This window comes from Glandiceps talaboti, chromosome 22 (assembly GCF_964340395.1).
Source record: "Glandiceps talaboti chromosome 22, keGlaTala1.1, whole genome shotgun sequence".
NCBI classification, from domain to species: Eukaryota; Metazoa; Hemichordata; class Enteropneusta; family Spengelidae; genus Glandiceps; species Glandiceps talaboti.
The window spans coordinates 3,128,022-3,152,246 of NC_135570.1; the positions used below are offsets into that span (position 1 = coordinate 3,128,022).

The following is a 24,225-nucleotide window of genomic DNA, read 5'->3' on the forward strand; positions in this document are numbered from 1 at the left end:
AATTAAATATTAAGAGTTTTAATTTTCCACACAAAAACTTGTCTCCCAAGGTGACATTTACATATACTGATCTGAAATATCTAATTGACAGCTACAGGAATTCACAGTACTATATTCGTAAGTTTACAAAAGACTTCTTTTTATTGGTCAATGAATGATAAGATCGGTCACATTACTGTGAATTGACAAATCAAAAGTTGACTTATGTACTGGGGTGTGATGTATATCTTACAATATGGGATGTCATACTTTGAAATAAATATCAAACTTTGAATTGTAATGATTTTAATTTTAACAGTGTCTTGTGTTATGAGTAAAGTTGATTTATTTGGTGATTGAAACACAGTGTATGATGTCTTTGATAACAATGAAATTGCACGAAAGGTATGACAGAATGTTGACCCAGAAAATTAGAGAGTTGTGAAATTTGGAAAATCTGGTATTGAAGTGGCCTGCTGTGCAAATTAGGCATTATATGCACAATGTTGGAAGCTTCACACTTTGCTGTGGCATCCTTTTAGGTTGTGGTCTAACAATAACGGTTACAAATATGGTGAGTATTACCTGGTGGAACATTACCATATTGTGGCACCTATGTTTGCTAGACACACTCCTTTTCACTACCTTAGGTATAACATGTATAATAGCTTCTGTGTTCTGAATGTATATCAGAAGGTGTTATGCTTGGAAATTGATGTGACTGTCAGCTGGCTGGGGAGAACGTACTTGGTGATACATCATGCGAGTATGTATATGTAATGATAAATGCCAGATGGGTGCTTTGCTGATGATATGCCTCCAGCATTCTGGCTGACAATATGGCCATATGTCTTCCTCAAGAGTTGTGATGTCACTTTTGGTGTCTCTTCCTATACTTCCCATTTCAAAGAAGTCACTTTATCATCACATACAAATACACAGTCTTTGCACATCCATAGCAACCCTCATCCTTAAAGCTGCACAAGTTACAGCTTGAATGGTTTTTGAAACTTCTTTGTTAGATATAATGGCTTACTTGTAATATTGTACACCATGAGATGTGTTGAATCCCCTGTGAGCAAACACAAATGTGTAGCAATACATATTTATGAACTCAAATTGATTTTGAGGTTTGTAGCAAAAAAATCAGCACCCAATGAACATTTGACACGTACAATGTCTCATTATTGGCATTTTAACACTTGTCAGTGAATACATTGTTGGTTGTCTGATTAAAGAAATACCCCAGTTACAGCTAGTGCAATCAAACTTTGCAAATGGGGAAAAATTACTCTGATTTGAAATAAATGACTGTACATCCAGTGTTTATTTAATACAAATATAACTTACAATTCATAAAAATCTAGAAAGGTCACAAATAATTTATGATACACACTCTGAAGTTTTGAAATGAAAAAAAAAAGAACAACATATATCACAAATGTGGGTTGACCTCTGACTTAGATGTTGGAAATATATAATTGAAATAAAAACAAACGGACTTGGACAATGTTCATAGAAACCCATACACAAAGGAAAGTATTTATTATGCATTATCAAACTTTTCATGTTACAATTTAGAAACAATGTACAATATAAAGAGTTTGATTTTCATCATTTTCAGTTTTCTGGTTTCAGAACACCACATACAAAAGATAGAAAATATATTCAAAATATTTGTAATCTTGTAGAAAACTTCTTTTTAAAATTTATTCGTTGAAATGTCAATACTTAGTTTGTACTTGATGTCCTGCAAATTGTCAGAATCATAAACTCAAGTCATCTTAGGGCTTCCAACTCTAGTACCTTTCAGTCCTTGAAATTTGAAGGTGACAGGGGTATAAAAGGCCCCCTAACTTCATGGGATTATTGTCAAACATGAACAAGTACTGGGAACAATGCAGTGATCCTTCTATGAAAATCCATGACAACTAAGAGCAGCTGGTGATGTTGGTAAAAAATTTGGTCTGTGTGGACATGTGAATGTCTTGGGAATGTGTGTGTTGTTACAGACAGTTGATTTTTATACATGATACATATATATATACAATTTTGGACAAAAAAATGATCGGACTGGGCTTGTTCATTACTCATACTGAAATGCCGTTACTATTCATTACGGTTTTTAGGATTAGGATGTTGAGATGCTAACAACAACCACGCGGGTAGTCAGCTCCGTCTTTAAGCATTCACGGCTGTATATGTTAGCACCCAAACGATTAATGGCCGTCACCAATGTACGATGACTTTTCCTGTTTGCATCAAAAGCCTGGTAATAAGAGGTACTGACTTACTGCAGGGCTAATCACAAATATCTCCTTCCTACTGACAATATCTAGGATGCTTTGCTTTTCCAGCAGTGTCAATGTCTTTATGTAAAAGTACCTTTCAACTACTTTGAAATTAATTCCAGTGTCAGAGGCAGCCATATTGGCAAAATCAGTTGACATGGGAGGTTGAGGATAATATAAAAGGAACACTGTGATTGGTCAATTTGTTGCGGATAATGGCCGGGCTGCTTGTAAGTGTTTGGGGGCATGTTAATATGAAGCTTACATTTCAAGGGGTGAGATGGAAAGATAGTGAAGTTAGCACCCCTTGATGTATAAACATAAGATAAAAGAAATGCTTAGCTTAACTTGACATGTTTCATACATGAGTGTAAAATATCCATTCCATGTAACTCATGCAGCCGCTCTAAATGTCTGTTGGGAAAAAATATTGAAATATGGATTACTCTTCATAATTTTGTAAGAAGTTAAATTTATCATTAATCTGGTTGGTATAAAATAGTGAAAAAAATACTACCAATGTGATAAGGACATGACCATCAGACATGGATGTGTGCCACCATCTTGTTTGTTTACTAGTCATCACAAACAACCAATCAGGCAATCAGAAACCATATATGGCAGTGATAGATTATGGGATATCAATGTATAGGAGCTTGGCATCTGGTTCAAAAGGACCTTTCTGACATTAAGTTGCATGACAATGGCATATTTTGGCCATGTGGTGGTGTGCTACATTCATGTGAACGCCCTCAGTGTCTCCAAGGGTTAGAATGGAGATGCATGTACATGTAAATTTAATGGATATGTGCATCGGGGATGAATTTCACTGAAATTCAAAATTCTTAAAATTACTCCAAACATTGCTATATGAAAGGTTGCTTCTGGTCCTTTTGAAACAAAATAAATTTGGGGTTTCACTGTCTTGTTTTCAAGGAAATCATCAATCTTGTACTTTCCTATAGAGTTAACACACTGGCTCTTATCAAATATGTTTGATCATTGAAACTGAACACAATTATGATTTCTGTTGTAACTTACTGTTTGTCAGTTGTTACCAGCTTAGCTACAGCAATAGCACAGTTCTCTTTGATGGCAGAATTGACAGTGTCTGTTTTAGCCAGTAATTGCTTGATGATATCAGTCTTTACAAGATTGGAACTAACAGATGGATCTTCACTGCAATGTCCAATACATAGTGCTGTATTTGCCACAATGATACTGTCATCACTGGTTAAAAGATCTCGTAACACTGACAAATCTGAAATGATCAGATGATATGAAAAATATAGAAATCTATAAGTCATGTCTCTCAAATACTAATTACCACTCTAACTATCAGAGTATCTCAGTTTACTAAGATAGACCATAGACCCTCCAATAACTAAAACGTTTGTTGTTCAATGTGGTATAAGTTTGTTGCAGAAGTCACTCAGTCAAACTACAATGGTGAGCCAACTTGGAGATATGGACTTGAGAATTTAAAATGTAAAATTTTGGTAAAAGAAATGACAATTCCTTTTTGTCTACGTTAAACTTTATTACCAATGTTTCAACCTCACACAGGGAGATCTTCTTCAGGGTAGAGTAGTATAGTTAGTCAAGCTAGTAAAAGCCGGCAGTGAAGAATGACAACTGGTAGATTACACAAGTGGATGGTAGTGGGGCCTCCGACATGCAAATCTAATCACCTGTGATCAAGGTAGTGTCAACATTGGACATCCTCAAAACTATAAGCAACCTTAATTATTTGCCAATATGAAAATGGTGGACGAACAGAAAGAACAAAAAGAGAAAATAAAGGTGCAAAATGGGAGTATTTGCCACAAGACTATATGTTACATAAACATGCACACAATCAATTCTCCTTCAGATGTTCAGTATATTTCTTCAAAGAAAGAAAATCAAACATGGTATGACAGTCTTATTAACCTTGGCAACAGAACAATATATTCATTTAATAAACATATAAAAAGTTCAAAATAGGTGGTTAACAGTAACATTGAATGTAAAACCTAAACATACCTTTATCATTCTCTGTTACTTCATATCTGGCTGTTTTATTTGACTGTGTTAAAATGGTCAGACATTTTATTGCATGCCTTTGACATATAAGTGCTACTTTCTGTGAAAACGACAAAAAAAATGAAATGAAATGGTGTTACTAATAGAACCATTCTTTACTCTAGGTGCTGGAGGAAAAAATAATTATCTCAGTGCATGTGTGGATAAAACCATGTGTTGGGTTTATGATGTAAGCAAACATTTGATGTAAATACTTACTTGTGCAAACATATGCTTGCAGTAAAGCTATGTTCAGAATTAGACCCTGGTGGGTTCTATGAAGATATATCATGATGTCACTGTGTACAAACACATGTGCATGCATACACAAACATGCACATTGTACATTATAACACATGTATTAGAAACATGCATGCACATGATGGGGACAGTATGGTACATGAACATACATACATGTATACATCTACATCTACAGATGCACATGCACAAACATACAAGTACATCATGCACACATACACCTTTATCAGTTTATGTGATAGAGGACTGTAATAGAGGGACTGTGGACAAAGAGGCCATATTTGGACATTATGTAACTGCCTCCAATAAATACCAACTTATCATTGGGCAGAAATATGTGATTGATTAACAACGACTTGATGTTCATGACTGTGTGGGTGGCTTTGTTTCACTTTGAAATTTCACTAAGCTAGATGTGAGATGAGATTCAAAGTCATGGATAGCGTTTAGACGATTTATATATTGATGAATAGCAGACTTACAGGAAGAAGCTGTATTATACATTTAGGTATATTCTGCTGACATGCTATCTCTTTACATTCATCACTATTGCCGATAACACGACTCAGTAAACCGTAACTTCTCTGAAAGAAAAAAAGTGTCTGTCTTTATTACATATCAATGCACATTAGACTTTCCCACGACACTACAAGTGAGAATCTGGTGGAACTTGTTATCACTGAAATTCAAGAAACAGTTCACAGTATATTTTTGGTTTTATTGTCATTTGAGAGAGAGCCAGACTGTTATAAATATGACTATGAATTATAACCATTACAAACATATACACAACAAAAAAACAGAAAGTTCTGGATCTCAGTGAGTTACAATTCTCTCTCTTCAATATGTAGTTTTGATTTCTGAACTTTTTGGGAGAATAATACCAACTCTTACCTCTTGTATATCATTATCCTTGTGTTGAAGTAGTGGTTGGATTGCCTTGGTAATCTGTACTGACATTTCATTTAATGATTCACTTGTTTCTAGAGACAGATTCATCATCAATCCCAATAAAGATACAATGACAGATTCCTCTTTTTGCAATGACTAATAAAAAAATTTAAGAGGGAGGGGGAGAGAGAGAGAGAGAGAGAGAGAGAGAGAGAGAGAGAGAGAGAGAGAGAGAGAGAGAGAGAGAGAGAGAGAGAGAGAGAGAGAGAGAGAGAGAGAGAGAGAGAGAGAGAGAGAGAGAGAGAGAGACAGAGACAGAGACAGACAGAGAGAGACAGAGAGAGAGAGACAGAGAGAGAGAGAGACAGAGAGAGAGAGAGACAGAGAGAGACAGAGAGAGAGACAGAGAGAGAGAGAGAGAGAGAGAGAGAGAGAGAGAGAGAGAGAGAGAGAGAGAGAGAGAGAGAGAGACAGAGAGACAGAGAGAGAGAGAGAGAGAGACAGAGACAGAGAATGGTTAAAATACACATATAGTTTTTCATGATCATAAATGATTATAGTTAGCTACTTGTAGGCCTACATGATCTAGTGTCAAATCTTACCTATCAAATTAGAGTCATCTCTTTCATGTTGACTCAAACCTATGTAATTCTATTGTTCAGTTGTCATCTTTAATACAGATATGGTGAAAATGAAACTTTCCTCCATCTATCTTAGGTAAATGCTTGATAAACTTGAGTAGATGTGACTAATTCTCAGGACATACGATTTTTGCAATGTTTTTTAAAGTATTGGTTGCGTTGCTCTGATTGTACATACCAAACTTTGGACACAGCCTTCCCAGAATCCTTTACTACTTGACAGTTTCTTCCTGATTGCTGTTTCATTTGCCAAAGTACCGATGAAAGATAAACTTGTTACAAAGACATTGGTCGACATCTTCCTCTGGTCCTTCTGTGTGAGCATCAAAAACACCCCATGAATTAAATAGACACAAGAAATAGGACAATCACATTCAAATATTTAGGGCCACAGCCTGTAAGTTTATGGTTCCCTGTGGTTACTTTTATCTTGTATTACAATATCTGTTATATTATTTCAACTACCAGTACTAATACACGTTGAATCTGAGTATCAAATGAAAATTTCTACTCACAGAGTCCAAACATTTCATGGAAGCAAATTCTAAAAAACATTTTCTGACATCTTGTCAGCATCATCAGGGGTCTACTGCAATGGATTGTTATCTTGTGTCTCAGATATGTGAAACAAACTGGGATTTCCTTCTAAGACATTTTTTGACTCTGTGAGTAGAAATTTTAATTTGATGCTCTGAACCCAGAGTCCATGAACATTCATTCTAAGTAAGTTGAATCATGTTAGCAACTGATAGTCCTCTAACCAGGCATTTAGAAATGGTGTACATTTGGTTACAAAAACATTTGAAACAGATAAGTTTTGAGTCTTTTTCAGCATACACAACTACTACTTTCATACAGGTATCATTAGTGACTACAAAAAAACATAATTTTTTTTTTTTTTATAGATAATTACAAGTTAGAACAAATTTCCTACTAAGGAAGGTCTAGTATATTTTTCAGCAGTCAAAAATTAATTAATAGGAAAGAGTTATGTATACAGCTACAGGGGGTTTATTGGGTGTACTTACCAGTAATTTTTCAATGGCTGGAATTACTGACTCTTCCAACCCATCATACACTGCTCTCAAAAATCTGCAATATATAGAGAAATACTCACAAATCAGTAAATATACACCATGCTAAACCATCAAACTTAATTATTAACTGGAGCATCAGCTAGCTATAGAATTGGTAAAAATTGTTAAAATACCAATAGTTAGTCTTTGTACATTATAATTAGAGGTTGATGTTATCCAGAAGTAGAACAGTAACAGGTTAAAATCTCAATCGTGACCAATCATAAAATTACAAAAAATTGATGCTCTCTATGGCAGGATTATAAAAAAATCACAACGTTACTGATTGTATGATGGTGACTCCACGAGTATTATCATTTAGTGCTGGAATTTTGGAACTTTAATAAACACATGACTCATAGTTTCCTTCTGACTTCAATTGTCATTTCTAAGTCATTCAGAATGTTATAGTATCATTATGAAATGACAACAATATACATATACTTATTTTTTAATATTACTTTTAAAAACTTTTAACTGACCAACTGATCCACCACTCTTAAGATGTTATGACAAGAAACATAGAATAAAGTTCAGCTGACCTAACCACAATGTAATAAATCTTACCTCTTTTCCATAGCTAGATTGTTTAATGTTGTAATGGCATCATTGGAGGAGGTCTTAAATGTTCTGGCATAGGTCAACATACCAACCAAAGTTCTGAAGAGATTGTATCAAGACAAAATTACTATTTATGTACTGGGGATATCTGTATGCTTTAAAAAGTTGATCTCATTATACATATTACACTTTTCACAACAACAACACCGACTTTCGAAATTTGGAAGAAAGATTCATTATGTTACATCACATCAAATGACATATAAAGTTACAATATTACATTTCATTACATACACAGGTTACTTTTTTCATGTAAAAATCTCAAAATATGGGTCCATGTTTCTGTCAGAAAATTAACTAAACACGGGGTTGATAAAGATGTGTACCTATGAAATCCTTGAGCCCATGAATGTCAGTGGAAAAGGATTGATGTTTAGAGCCTTTTTTTTTTAAATGCTAAATGCTAGCTCACAAGAAATGACCAAGTCATGCACAGATATAGGCAGCTAAGCACAATTAAGTAAACCCCATGAACCAAAGCAGTAGTCCACTGCAGCTTAGGGGTATGTCAGAGTGTCCTCTGCTACATCAGGGGGCTGAAAGATGTTTGTGCACACAGCTCTTGAAGGACTGAGCACCATTGTCGTTGATCACTCCAACTACTCTGTACATCCCCTGTTAAATATTTATTTGAGTACCCCCTCCCCCCCAACCTGGGGTAATGGTATGCTTCATGAATATTGTTAAATATCTCTTCTTTATCAGTCAGTAACTTACCTCACACCTCCTACATTGGTGATAACCATTTTTCTACCAAATTCACTCTGTGACAAAGTATACACAAATTGTACACAGGAGTGCTGGATTTCTTTATGGGGTGAATGTTCCAGTATACTACAAAACTGATCTGTAAAACCTTCTATGCTGAAAACAGTTTTCTGATTTTCCTCTGAAAATGAAAAAAAAATATCAACAACCTGAGTGTTAAGCCAATGTAAGCAGTATCATTGATGGCTAGTAGATAGGGAAGCTGGCATTATTAGTGCAGCCGTTACCTGACTGACACACACACATCACTGTGGCCCAGGGTCCCAAACTATGAAATACTAGTTAGTATGATAATATGACAGAATCCCATGTCATGATGTGTGAGTGCAAGTGTGGCATACTGGGGGTATTTGCATTAGTGCTTGAGGTGTTCTCTGTGACAATACTTTCACAAGTGTAGCAAGTGAAAGTGCAGTAGAAAACACTGCAAGCACAAGTGTATACAGCTACAAAATTACTTTCACCCACAGATGATTCCATATTGTTTACGGTGTATTACAGTACAAATAAGTCTTTGTATCTAACAAAACATTTTCAAGAAATTGTTCCTATTGCAGCTAGTGCAGTTTTAAAGTGTTTCCAGTAAAGGTTTAGTGTATCTATCAATCAGCAGATAGCTATGACAAATAAACAAATGTTAGCTTATACTAGAGCTTTGCAATAATGACAGGACTTACCGTTATCTTTGCATGCAGAAGTAAACAAATCAAGTACAGTGCCACATAAATCTATTTGGTCATTTTTCATCTTCCCCAATGTCTGCAAACATCTGTACAGCAACAGCAACAGCAACAGCAACAGCAACAGCAACAGCAACAACAACAACAACAACAACAACAACTTAGATGATTACATTATTGCTTATGTTTTAAAATGATTTTTAATTTTTTTTGTAATATGTATCTCCTAATAAAAATGCTTTCAAATGACAGCAAAATACAACTTGATGGACATATACTGTAACAGAACTGTTAGATTTTAAACTGTTAGCTTTAAACATATAGTTTGAATAAAATGCTCTCCATGCTCATACATGAAATCAACCTTAACTAAGCAGCCTATTACTCTAACATCTGGCATGTGTATAGTACTACTGTAACATAACAAGGAACATCTGTTAATGGTGCAGTCAAAAATTTCAGGTGCAATTTTCAAGTTTGTTTTTGTAACAAAAGTTTAATTTGATACTATGGTTAACCAACACAGATGAGTTTTTATTTGAAGGAACTGACTTATCCTTTTTCAGATCATATATATTGTACTGTAATAGCAGTGATACACAACAACAACATTAGTATTTCAATGGCAGCTAAAACCATATGTTAAAAAGTTATACTTACTTTGATATTTGTTTGTTTTCCATTAGAATTTGAAAACCATTGTGACTTCGGAATACTGTACGTGACACATCTATGGAATACAAAATACATTATACCATGTATAAGCCCAAATATGGATTCTAGTCATTCTTAATAGTCACAACAACGTGCATCTATGTCATGACAATGCATGTCAACAACACTGGTTCTGCTGTGTTAGAAACATGAGTTAAAACATTCAAAATTGCTATTATTTCCCCCAATTTGTTCTTTGATACCACTGGTAGTGGTATAATTATGTTATCGCCAATATTTTTTCTTCATTCAGCTGGAAAATACTCGTGACCTAAGGGTTGTCATTACGAGTTGCTAGACGAGTAGTGACAAAGACCCCTTAGGTCACTCATATTTTCCCCTGGCTGAACGAAGAAAAATATTAGGGAATAATATCTGTAATTATGTGCTATATATTCAATAGACTGAAAGTTCCAGTCATTGGTCTGCTTACGTATCCACTTGCTATCTGAGATGGAAACAACACATGGACACTGTTCAGGCAATATATCCAATGTAATAATTCCCTCTCCGGAGAAATCAAAAGGGTGTCATGAACTTGTAGCAATTGGTAGAACAGTTATAGTGTTCACATTTTTATGACACATGTATGTACTTGGAACTTTCTTATTTGCCCTTGTACTTGGAACTTGCTAAAAAAATATACAAATAAAAACGAATAGTAATATATGAATATATACTGACCATCAATAAGCATTGCAGTTAATAACCGACAACCACCACTGTAATACAGGGTTTGTTGGCCTTCCTTTTTCAGTTTTTCTAAAACTTCAGCTACAGTTTTCAATTCTTCATTGCCTTCTTGAAATAACTGCTGTACTTTTTCTTCTGCTTCAGCAGCTTCCTTGGCTTGCCTAGCAGCTGTTACATACTCTGTTCATTAGATAGACAGTGTATGCCATGTTAGAATAGCAAGATGTAATACCAACTGTTGCGTCCATACTAGGTGTGTCTGTATGTCAGTGTGTGTGTGTTGTATGTCAGTGTGTGTTGTATGTCAGTGTGTGTGCGTGTGTGTGTGTGTGTGTGTGTGTTTGTGTGTGTATGTGTGTTGTGTATGATAAAGACACGTGCAGACACCGAGTATGTGTGAGTATATATATATATAACCATACAACACACACATACGCGTCTGTGTTTGTATGTATGTATGTATGTATGTATGTATGTATGTATGTACACGTATGTATGTATTTATGTATGTGTGTACATACGTATGTACGTTAACTCACATTTTAGAAGAAAAATAAACCTGATCTTTGTAGCCAATACATTTGGTTTCACTAGGTCTAGTCTAACACTAGTAACAGAGCCCATATTAGCAGACACAGTGGGTAAAACCTTTATTTTTCTACATATACATACCTTTGACTAGTTTCTCTTTCTTTGGATTGAATTCTAGTATTTCTTCATAAGTTTTGATGGCATCATCATATTCTTTCTTAGCCAGATACGCTCTTCCTTTGTGTATGTATGCTTTAACACACTCCTTGTCAATACGGAAGGCAAAATCACAATCTGCAATAGCCTTGTCATATTCTCCAATTTTGATGTAAGCCTGACACAAAACAACGAAAAAAAACCTGGTTGTTACAAAAAAATGTGTTGTATTTAATCATTAATGACTTTTGATTCTTTTAATTCCCTCAACTTACTCATTTAGAGGACACTCATAACATTACTACCTATTAACAGTGTTTTTGCTAAGGGCAGTAAGTAGGTACAATCTACCCAGGGTTCCCATGTCATTTTACCTAGGTTTCAACAGTGTTTTTGCTAAGGTCAGCAAGTAGGTAAAATCTACCTGGGGTTCCCATTTTATTTTTTTTACCTGGGTCCCAAACAAAATTACCATGGACTCTATGGGAAACCACTAACATTTTTACCTTGTTCTGCATTTCTGTTACCAGGGTTCCCAAACCTTGGCAAATACACTGTATTTAGTAGTCTCCTCACAATGTGCAATACTATACCATTCTCCTAATAGTTTCAGTTACCCAGATTCTCACCGTGGGGCTTGCTCTTAATGGCTACCACCCAGACAGTGTTTTATTCGCATGATTCATGCATCTTCACTGAAAGTAGAAGTTACATAAATTTTGTTTACTTTCCAAAAACTCTGGTGGTAGCCATTAAACTTTAGCCCCCAACAATGAGTCTGGATAACTAAAACTATATATATGGTTGTCTCACCTGGGCACGGTTTGTAAAAAGTGCTGAGTAATCTTTCATTATCTCCATGCCACTGGTATAGCATTCTATTGCTTTTTCATAATCTCCACATTTGAAGGCTTCATTTCCCTTATCTTTCCAAACTGTAGCTTTGTCAGTTCTCTCTTTCCTTCTCTGTGCCCTGGCTTCAGCATCATGTTCCAGGTACTTCATAAAGCCTTCCTGGTCTTTTGCCATACCACCAGCACTGGTTGTCTACAGGTTGGAGAGACATCGTATCAAAGACTTTAAGTCATCAGTCATATGGATGAGGATTGGGTATTTATTTTGGAGCTTTGCTAAAAATGAAAGCAGCATATCTATAAGGGGTGAGATCTCTAGTTCAATGTAGGATAAAAAACTAAATTCTTATTCTAAGGCCCCAGACAACCCCCCTCCCCCCTCGCACACACACCCAAAATAAAATTTTACTTTTTTATCCTCTATTGAACTTTTAAATTTGCCCTATAAAGTAGCCTAATTTTTCATTTTGCTGTACTAAAGCTGTAAAGATGACAGGTAAAAATGGGAAATAAGACAAAACACCAAAACATGGAATTTCAAAACAGTGTTGCAGGCAAATAAATTTCCCTTTTGCTTTACTATGGGTGGAAGCGGTTAGTATTCATCATGAATTTTCTACATAGAAAAACATAAAACATTCTCAGTTCAGTGATGGATTTTCGCCCAAAACATAACCAATACAACAGGATAGAATGTTTATCTGCTGTTACATTGATAGCAACATATTAAACTGTATGAACGTACTATATTCTACACAAATGCTGATTTTATGCACCAAAACTTAGATAGTAACTAAAATCAGTCTCAACTAAACTTTATATAATTTATGAAAGACCTTCACCTAAAGTGAACTCTGAAATCATGCAAATACACCTAATTCAAAATGTGGTCAAGTCTTGGAATGTATTAAAGAGTGAATCTACATAAAGATGGCAACAAAACAAATTATGTTTGCAAACAAACAATTTTTACCAAGAGATGTAAATCTGATGGTAACTGAACTTGAACTGTACCTCAAGTCATAACAATGTATCTCTTACCGATGGGTCATTTTTATATGCATCCTTGTTGATAATTGTCTTGTTTATTGGTGTTGGAGTTGTTTCTTTTTTCCTCAGAACATCGTCTGCCTTCTTAATGGCTTCTTTCCTTGTATTTTCATCCTCAGCTCCCATACCCTTCACAATTGACTCTATGAAACGAAAAAAAAATTAGTTGCGCTGCCCCGGATTCCACTACAAATAGTATACGGTACCCAAGTCACACTGCTTTGGTGTTTTTGCTGAAACGCAGACAGACGACAGAACGAAAAAAAGCCTCAAAAACAGAAGAAGAAAAAACCCTAAAAATCAAACAAATGCTACAATTATTGTAGCTAGGGGTGAGACTGACTGAAGAATTTGAAGGTCCGCGTAATTGCCAATATGTCTAAGTCTAAAATTTCTTATTTTTGTCGCCTTGTCACAGCACTACCTGCAATGCATAGTTTACAGAGTAACCTTAGCAACTCAGCTGCAATGTCGATTTTTTGAAATTTTATGGAAGTGTGAGAATAAGAAAACACTAAGACTTCTAAAAAGTACTTTCTAATGTCATACTTTACCTAATTCGTCAACATTGGCCAGGAAATTCGCCAAATCCAGCTTTTCATCGCGGTACTGCTCGTCAGACGACGCCATCTCTCTACTATGCAGTTTTCACCCTTGACCTTTCACCTCTTAGGCCCAGGACACTGAGGGCGTACTTTCAAAAAAGAATGTTCTCGACTCCGGCGGCGTTGCGATCGAGTCGTAGGTCTCGAATATTCGGCATCAATGTATATCTACCAGTGATCTTAGATAATGTAAACGGTATTAAGATTTTCAATGGCACTAATAAACAAACTAAAAAATGTTTCTGTAATAATTATTATGTAGATTTTATTAACAAAACAGAGAAGTGTAACATTTTAGTTTAGAAATGGAAGGTTTAAAGAAAAGTCCAACCTAAACGAACATTTTCAAATGCGAATACATTTTACACTGTGTATGAATAAACCAAAATGGAAAGTATCATCTGAGCATAAACGGCAGAAATATTCGTCGTTGATGGCGCTCATGTCAACCATTAACTTTTAAACACAGACAAGGTTGTCTGTAACGAGGATAGTCCTGCTTGCAGACGGTGCACGGGTCTAGATTACTGACCCAGGGACGACTAACTCCGTATGCAAACTGAAGCAGGACTACAACGAGGAGTGTACGCAGCAACGACTATTTCAGTCAACATACATATCAAATGCGGCTAGACAATAGAAAACTGTCTGATGTGAATCAAAGAAGTTATCGGTACGTGTATAACTGGAAAAAAAACAAATCTTTATATTTTAAAGAAACTATCCTCAAACGCAAGTAATTGAAGAAAACAACAAAGTTTCCAAATTGAAACCACACTTCCATGGTGAAACCATCGCGTTTATGCCATGGGTATGGGTGGGGTAAGAATGATTTCAATTCACTGCCTCTCGGACTTACAGTTGGAATGTAGGATTCTTTTACTCGCACATAAATAACATAGCTAAGATAACTTATACTAGTATAATCTGCGGGTCTGTATATTGATGCATTAATAGAGGGTGCCTTGGTGACTCGATTGCTGAGGAATCGCGACGTCTTGCCATGCCATCGAACGTACAATCACACTGGTGCGCACATAGTTCTAAAAACTACCATGCTATTTTCATTTTATTTTATCTACTAAAATAGTATCCATAGATACGTTACAAAATTTAGGATGACTGTTGACAGTCTATTGAAAGCAGCTGGTGTAGAACGAACCCCCCCCCCCCCCCAATAAAGCAATTTTTAAAACCCAGACAATCAAACGAACGAACGAACAAACAAACAAACAAACAAAAACAAACAAACAAACAAACAAACAAACAGACAGACAAAAAGGTTCAATTGTTGACGACTTCACGGCTTAGTACATCGCATATCTAGAGATATCGCTGTCACGTGATGGTCATGTTATCATTTGACCGTTATACCGGTTACCTCTATTTTGTCATTGTATCAGACATTGCGTATGACAGGTAATCTTATAACTGATGGTGAAGCGTTACTACTATCTAAATCCGATTTACAGCCAAAATCCAATTGTTAAATGATAGAACGAGATCATTATTTTATCTCACATGGCAATCACCAACCACATTAATCCGATAATTACAAAGTTAGAACTATCTCTCGGTGAAGATTTGATAAGATGTTGGAATCATTGACATATACAATTTGTACGATTCTTAAACTGACACCCTAGGTGCGCCATATTTTGTTATATTATTACAATACAACGATTTTGGCATTTCAAGAATGATTTTCAGATTTTGCCTGGAAATCCGTAATTAAATGTGAATTCTCCAGAAAGGAAATCTAATTTAGCTGTTCGTACATTGTAGATATTTAAAAAAAAATACTATCCGAGTCATATGCTAATGGTTTCTAGAAATGTTGATTCTTTTGCTTCTATCAAAACTGTCCCTCCCCACGACAAAAAGCTTCCCCTCGGAAAAGGAGATACATTTCGAGCAAAGAAAGTAACACTACTTATGTTCATTTCAGATCAAAGAAAGAAACTAGTACTTATGTTGATTTCAATTGACAAAACTCTCCATACCTTGCACTAATCCACCCCTAATGCTTTTGAGAAAGAAGCTAAATACTATCGTTGGGGAATTAAGATAAAGATCTTGGAAACTGACCTCCTACTAGTTAAGTCTATTCTAATCTCTCAATAGGCTTTGTCTGTTCAAGGCAGGTGACAGCTTTGGAAACACTACCATCTTGGTCCAAAATGATGACGTATAAATGTTAGACGGAGAAAATAAACTAGAAATAAGTGGTAAGTCAACAAAAAAACAACATTGGCGATGAATCGACAGTAGTCATTATATTTTGTCAGCATTCCACAACCATTTGTTTTGAAATGTGTACATTTTCTAGACTGTACTCTTTGTTTTGAGCCATCTTTACCAAAATACCTTTCAATGGTTTGTTTTTTAAAAAGGGAAAATATTTGTGTATTGTATTATGAGAGAGTATTGGGTTTCGGACGTTGATTCGTTTTGTCATACGGAGGGAGTGTTCGCCACCATTGGAACAGCTCGATAAAGTGTTCGTGAATCTAAGCTCTGCCAGGTTGAATTACTACAAAGTAGAGAGGTAACCTTCACTTAATCATGAATGAGAGAAATCGCTATAATAAATTGTAAAACAAGAAAAAAGGAATTTCTAAAGGAACTAAAACAGTGTAAATACTGGATGGCCTTGAATTAAAGACATGCAATTAGAATTCAATGTACACGTTGGTATAAGCCGCTTAAAGACTTAAAATAACATGTCGTGGTGTTAAGAGTACAGATAACAAACTTTATCTTCACTGCTACGGATTCTTTGAAACACATTAACACAACGAGATCTGAGTGAGGGAAGAGCACACGTGACATTTGGACGACGCTCTCAATGCACTGCAGTAACAGGTGTTTGTTGGAGTGTACTTGCACTAGCAGAGGGAGTGGTAAGTATCCGTAAAATAATCAGGCCTCTAACACAATTGAACATTATTTTTAAACTTGATATTCCAGACAAGTTTAAATATGATGTCATCACTGAATGAGCGCTGCTTTGATTGAATAACGACAACCAGAACTTGGTAATGGTATAGTGGTGGGCGAAGGGTGTAGTTTAAACAGCTCTTTATAATCTGAGCACAGTGTTAATGCAGTTCAGACAAAGTTATGACCAACTGAATGATCTAACTACCGTATCGATGTGCCTTCGGTATGTAATCAAAGGTCGATACGTTAAAGGGTGCTGCAAAAACAGTAACTGATCCCTGCGAAAGTGGTGGTGGTGATGGTGGTGGTGGTGGTGGTGGTGGTGGTGGTAATGATGATGATGATGATGATGATGATGATGATGATGATGATGATGATGATGATGATGATGGTGATGGTGATGGTGGTGATGGTGATGGTGGTGGTGGTGGTGGTGGTGGTGGTGGTGGTGGTGGTGGCGGCGGCGGCGGTGGTGGTGACGATGATTGTGGTGACGATGATTGTGGTGGTGTTGGTAGCAGTGGTGTTTTTTTGTGATAATGGCGACGGCGACTGTGTTAGGGAGGAGGATAACATATTTTGATTTTATTTGAAAAAAAAAGACCTCGACCACTGCTAACGAAGCAGACCAATTGCGTAAATCCATCATTTAAATAGCCACGATAAATGGGAAATAAAATGCTGTCATTGAATACTAACAATCAGCCCTGTGTTAAATTCATTAAAGACAACTATCGGTAACTTTAAAGAAAAAGAGAGACACCTCTAGGTACCAAGAATATTGCTATCGGCATTGGGGTGATGAGTAATGTAGGTACGATTACGTTTATGTATGTCTATTGTAATATTCCCGTCGGCTACTTTGACTCATTTTTCGTCAAACCAGGGCACATTTTGCCGCTGAAGCATACTCTGTCATTCTGTGACGTGTCTTGTATAGTGCCGTAAAAAGGTTGTTGTTTTGCGACGATGGTTGGACTTTGAAATCAACCAAAAACTAACTAACAATTTAGCGGCAAACCCACTGACGATAGATTGCTACTATTTTGTGTTGTCATCGCAGTAATCCGTTAAGACGCGTGTCGTCATGGTGATGAGTTAATACTAAATCCACATTTAATTGAAACTCCCTAATCCTATTTCATATCACTTAATCCGATTGTTACCGCGAAAACAACTGTTCCGTTATTTTTTCTCTGCGATGTTTTTGATAATTTAAATCCGTTTGTCAAATAAACCCATTACTCATGCCAGTGCATTCAGGACGAGTTCTCTTGTCGCGGACCCGCTACCAGGGCAGGGTTTATGCCGAAAGTCGTCATTTTCGCAACATTGTCAGATGCCCTTCTCCCTTCACAATAAAATGGTTCAAATAAATAAATAGATAAATAAATAAAACCAACAATATAAAAGAAATAATGCGACAATTTCTAGCGTAGTTTGTTTACAACTAAAAGGTTACAAATATCTCTGAGTACTCATTTTTTTATGTAACGGGTGTTCACAAGGGTGAGATCCAAATATGGGTCGTTAGATTTTTTGCAGGCGTGTGGTATGAACCTTATGATCGAACTTTTGGATTTTCTTCTCCTTTTGTACGCGATATACGTACTGATGGATCTACTGGCGTGTTTGGGTGTGATGGTAGGGTGCGGTTTGAAACTAATACATTTACATTTGAAGTATGGATCTATTATCTCAATAATAGATCCATTTGAAGTGACCACGGAATTATTACCAGTTACTCATTGGGTCAGCTACCTTCATGCAATACACCATTTGTTTGTTTTATTTAACTTTTTGTGTAACAGAAGGGGTAATACTAGATAATCAGTCTAGGTCAGGCTGCTACAAGTTACAACGCCAATCTCCTTTGATATGACCACGTGTTCACGTGTCAGCTTGGATGTAGGTGTTGGGAGTTGTTGAGTCGGTGGTTATAGTACCAGGTTTAAATTTATACCAATATTATAGAATTCCAGTTAGGTGGCACGATGTTTGTTACGTCTCAACCGATATTTTGATTATGAATTACATACAAATAAAATGCAGACACTGTAGCACACACACACACCTAAGAATGTCATCACACTTTTATCTCATTGTAAAAAAACCCACAAAAAAACCACAAAACCCAAACAACAACAAAACCTTTTTGTGAGATGTAAACACATTTTGCCGTGCGTCCAATTGAAATTCTGAACACTTGGTAGTAAACCTTAGATACATACATTCCGGAGATGAGAATTTACCTGCTTTGAAGTCAAGCATCTTTCTCGAAATCACTGTTAGTTAACATGTGTCAATACCTGTGTATGTAGGTTCACACGTTCATTAACAAACACCAGACAATGATTTTAGATTGTAATTATTTAATTACGTTTAAACCCAAGGCGTTAATACCGGGTCTGCTATTATAATTATAATGAATTGATTCTCAGGAACTTCCATTCGTTAACTATGCAAATGAAGTGATAGATTTTGCCAGACAATTTCAAACCATTCTGTTGACGCCTATGGTGATGATGGGATGGAATGCTGTAACAGCTTGCATGGCCATGATAACTAGAAATCAGGTAATCCCAGCCATGCCATGATTACATTGATACAACTGAATCAATAACAAAAGTCTTTAGAAAAGTTAAGCCAGTGGATCTACAGCTACAGAAATAAAACACACACACACACACACACACACACACACACACACACACACACACACACACACACACACACGCGCGCGCGCGCGCGCGCGCACACACACACACACACGCACGCACGCACGTTACACACCAATATATTCATCTATCCATACATCCATCCAACCACAGACAGACAGACAGACAGACAGACAGACAGACAGACAGACAGACAGATAGATAGATAGATAGATAGATAGATAGATAGATAGATAGATAGATAGATAGATAGATAGATAGATAGATAGATAGATAGATAGATAGATAGATAGATAGATAGATAGATGAACATAACGCATAAATGAACGATATCTGTTGTAACCAAAAACTCAACAATATTTCTCGTGGAAACATCATATCTATGTATATGGGACTACAGACAAGGTAGTCTAGCTGCTAGGCCTTCGGGTTTTCTTTCGATACGATACGCAAATCGCTTTATCGAGGAACACCCGAGCCGCTTATCGTATCGATTGGAAGAAAGCCCAAAAGGTCTAGCAGCAAGACTACAGACAAGGAAACTTCCTTGTCTGTGATGTGACGCAGTTTGCATCTGTTTGGTAGCTTCAAGAATTACACGAAAATTCCTAGTGCTGTAGTTATTCTGCTGTACAAGTTAAAATATTGACAACCCGAGTTTGATAAACTCTAGGGTGTTTTACGAAAAGTTGAAGATGGACAACAACCACCCACTAAGTGATTCAAAGGCAAACCATAGTTCTTCCCCAGAAGCGAAACAAGCGTAATAAGCCCTCGCAGTGATGGTACTGTGTACCAAAACAATAGTTTTGAAACGTTACCATTACAGAGGATTCTGTAGTGTTTGTTATCCTGTTAGCAGCGGATTTAATACAAGGAACTACAAAAACTGGCCTTGTGCTGTTTTTAAACGAAATTACTCTTTGTATAGAGAGGGGAATTACTTAGCTTCTATGAAAGCTTAACAAAATGGTGCTAGTGATTTTGAACTGTTAGTTTATTCGATTAGGGTTCATTTTATTCGACGGTGTTCTGAACTAAATCCCCAAGAAGTAGAACGTGACTTTAGGTCATGTCGTCTTTTCAGGGGATGTATCAAGGGTGTGTTGTTAATGGGCATATTTGTAAGATTCGCCATTGGTCACCTCGGCCGTCCCATCCAATCTCAACATGCATGCTGTATTGTCGTTCACTTTCTAAATTGGTTTGTGATTTTACTGTCTCCGCGTAAGGCCTTTACTGTGATATGATGAGTACATCATTTTTAATGTTTCGAAGTTAACACATCGTCAGTGTGATATCTGTAGTTCAAATCAATTAAGGGCACATCTAGCCCATTTTGGCCGTTTTTTGTTTTGTTTTTAACAATAACGTGAAAATAGTATTATTAAAAAAACGTTGGTAAGATTTTCGTCTTCCAGACGATAATCATTAGCAGTGTTTGTAAGATTTTTAATGTAGAAATGTTGGTTAGATTTTTGTCAAATCAGACAACGTTTTGTTTAATATTGACAGTTTTCTATTGTAAAAATTATGTTAGGTGACTTTATGTTTTATGATAATAATTCATGTTACCATGGTTACTAAAGAAAGCGTTTGTCTCATCCAGAACATAGAATTAAATCTTGTGCAATCCGTGTACTTCACCTGAAGGCACGTGTTGCAATGGCGGGACGTGATGATGGCGTTACCAAGTGTAGTTACGGTGCACTCACCCTCAGGGTCCGAGCATTCCTAAGTAGATTGCACACCGCGACAAAACCTCCTTGGTATTCTTATTCATTTTGATCGGTAGACAGACGGTGTAAAGAAAACATACTTATACCAACGGCCCAGAGCTTTCTTATCGCCTTAACAGTGATTCATCCAAAGTCACTATACCTTCGGGGCCCGGCTTCGGGGACATGCATCGAGTGTTGGGTAAAATGACGATCGACAGACTTCGATTTATCTTAAAAGCAAATTTAATTGTTCTCTTTATTATGTAGACGTTTTGAGGGAGGGAGGGTGGGTGAAGGTGTGTGTGGGATATTTGAAACAGAAACGATTTCGTTTTTCATGTTCCTAAACATAACGTTTAACGTCGGCGTTTCTGTAAATTACGAAACACTTTGCATTATTTAGCGACATACAGATATACATGCATATGGAGAACCTCAAATAACGACATACATCGTAGTACTCTGAGCTACTATACAACACCAAGATCTATTTTCCAAAAGAGGTGACTCACATTTTGAATATCACACGATGATTTTGTTTAGCAAAGTAAAATGTGATTAAACAAAACAAAACTACGTCAAACTGATTTTAACAAATGTACACCATTTTAACTTGTCGCACGAGTTTGTTCATGGTTGGTTATTATTATTGGCCGTAGATGGCGCTTCACTGCTTCGGTTGTCTTCAGTGGCATAGCCTTAGCCTAAATTTTCTGAGGTATAGCACATGACTAGCAGTGCCAAGATTGAGTAGTTTATTGCTTATAAATCAGCGTTAAAATATTTCAGTAACTGAAACTTTAAGACATTACATACATACATACATACATACATACATACATACATACATACATACATACATACATACATACATACATACATACATACATACATACATACATACACCACTAACACCACCACCACCACCACCATCATCATCATCATCAAGATTTGCTTATATATCCATTAAGCTCCAATAGGGCTCGATATGTCACAAGTAACCACTCCCCAACCCCTCCCTTTCCCCTCACCAAGACACGCTCTTTCAACGTGTGTGAGGTGGATTTCTTCCTTTGATTACCTGTCAATGAAAGTAAGGTATACACGTTCACAGTGCAGTGAATGCTTTGTTTGTCTTCGTCACCAAACAATCAGATGTGAAAGGTGTCCATTTCAAAACTCTCTGACAAAAACCCAATGAACGGAAAGTGAACGTATACAAAGTGACACTAATCTGAGAGATTTCGGCTTTCTAAAGAAATGCAGCAATAATAGCTAGTCATTAGGATAACAAGCTTTCCACCTAATCACACCATCAAATTATACCCCGACACAAAAACAGAACTTGCAGATGTAAAACAACAAGACCGGAGGCAGTTTGCTAGTGAAAACAGCCTAATTCTTTGTATGGAATAATTTCCTTTATTTGGGAGAGACCACGATGTTTTCAAAGAACACACAAATTTGCACGTCATGAGCCTCAGAGTTTTCTTGATTTCGATGGCATGGACAACATGGGCTTGGACTTGATTGAATCTAAATATATGTAGACCTGTTCAATAAAGTGTGTTCTCATTACAATTGACTTCATCATGGCGTTACTACACGGTGTATACACAAACAAATTTGGTGCTAAGAACTTTAGAAAAAAAGACGGATGCGGACACTTTGATGAAAGTTTCTTCAGGCATTTATTCATACTCCTCAACAAGTGAATTAACATTTTGTTGACCTTCCCCAGATATTTCGTTTAAGTATTGATTTACGTATAACTAACAAGATACTAGGTGGAATATCTCTCTCTCTCTCTCTCTCTCTCTCTCTCTCTCTCTCTCTCTCTCTCTCTCTCTCTCTCTCTCTCTCTCTCTCTCTCTCTCTCTCTCTCTCTCTCTCTCTCTCTCTCTCTCTCTCTCTAATTTGATTAATTCCATGGAAATATTGTCCACTTTAACTAAACTACGGTGATTTAAGAGTCAGTTTGCAGGAAATTAGTATGTAACGTTCCTTTCGCTTTAATTAACAAGAATTCTTGATGGCTATTAGAATGCATACTCATTCGTTGATTTTTTTTTTTTAAAAGAGAGATTAAATAAACAAACAAAAGAAACAAACAAACACACACACATAGACAGACAGACAGACAGACAGACAGACAGACAGACAGACAGACAGACAGACAGACAGACAGACACAAAAAAACCTAAAAACCAAATAAACATAAATACAATAATTGAACTTAATACGAAAATTCGTACTCTTACTCATTTCAATAAAATCTCGAGTCGACTACGCATGTCTGTTGCCCAATGAGTGACAGTTCAAAGCCTTTAAGATTCAAACCATTTGAACCTTTTGCCCTGGATAGTTTACACAAAACTCACTTTTCACAACAAACTCACTTTTCACAACGAATTCTTATGCGTCAGCACGTCTTTCTATTGTTGACTCCAAGTACCTTAATTGACCCCAAATCATTTGTTTTTCGTTAAGTACAGACTATTCAAAAACGTCGACTTAAAGTCCTGCTATAGAAATAGTAAAACTTATAGCCTAGGTTTTTTTGTTTTTGCGTAGACATTTCAGTGAAACTTTGAAGAGAGCCACTATGTCAGTTTGATGGCATCGCGCATGTCTAGTGGTAAAATAAAACGACATTATTTTTGATTGAATTAGGGGGTCTCAAATTTACATAAACCAAAATAGTTCACAGTGGCACCAATAGATAAAAGCATTTGATAGAAAGTAACATGAAACATTCAAATGCTTTCTAAGGGAAGTTTTTTGTAATTTATTTGACGTTGCAGTATTGCGAGGTTGTCATCATTTATACGTTTCCAAAACCTGAAGGTGGGTCCAGCAGCTAAGTCCTGTTCTTCTAACTCGAAGGTTTTATTTCGATCCCTGAGTGACACAATGGATAGAAATTCGTAATCATTTTAGACAGCCTTTCGACCGATATCCCTTATCGTAAAAGATAAAAGCATTAACTCGATGCTTCGACTGCTTCGAAT

General features: G+C 36.4%; 1 protein-coding gene across 1 annotated transcript; it reads right to left on the minus strand.

Annotated features, from left to right (window-relative positions):
- Positions 1–1,289: 1,289 nt before the first annotated feature.
- On the minus strand, positions 1,290–13,934 carry LOC144452210 (tetratricopeptide repeat protein 12-like). Its single transcript, XM_078143260.1, has 16 exons — positions 13,822–13,934; positions 13,259–13,410; positions 12,177–12,410; positions 11,349–11,541; positions 10,668–10,856; positions 9,930–9,999; positions 9,267–9,358; positions 8,539–8,710; positions 7,768–7,860; positions 7,153–7,216; positions 6,303–6,437; positions 5,487–5,639; positions 5,075–5,176; positions 4,296–4,395; positions 3,312–3,531; positions 1,290–2,684 (listed from the first exon to the last, which is right to left on the minus strand). Exons 1-16 carry the CDS (start codon positions 13,895–13,897, stop codon positions 2,609–2,611), a joined length of 2,121 nt encoding a protein of 706 aa, XP_077999386.1. The 5' UTR covers positions 13,898–13,934; the 3' UTR covers positions 1,290–2,608.
- Between the last annotated feature and the right edge of the window lie 10,291 nt (positions 13,935–24,225).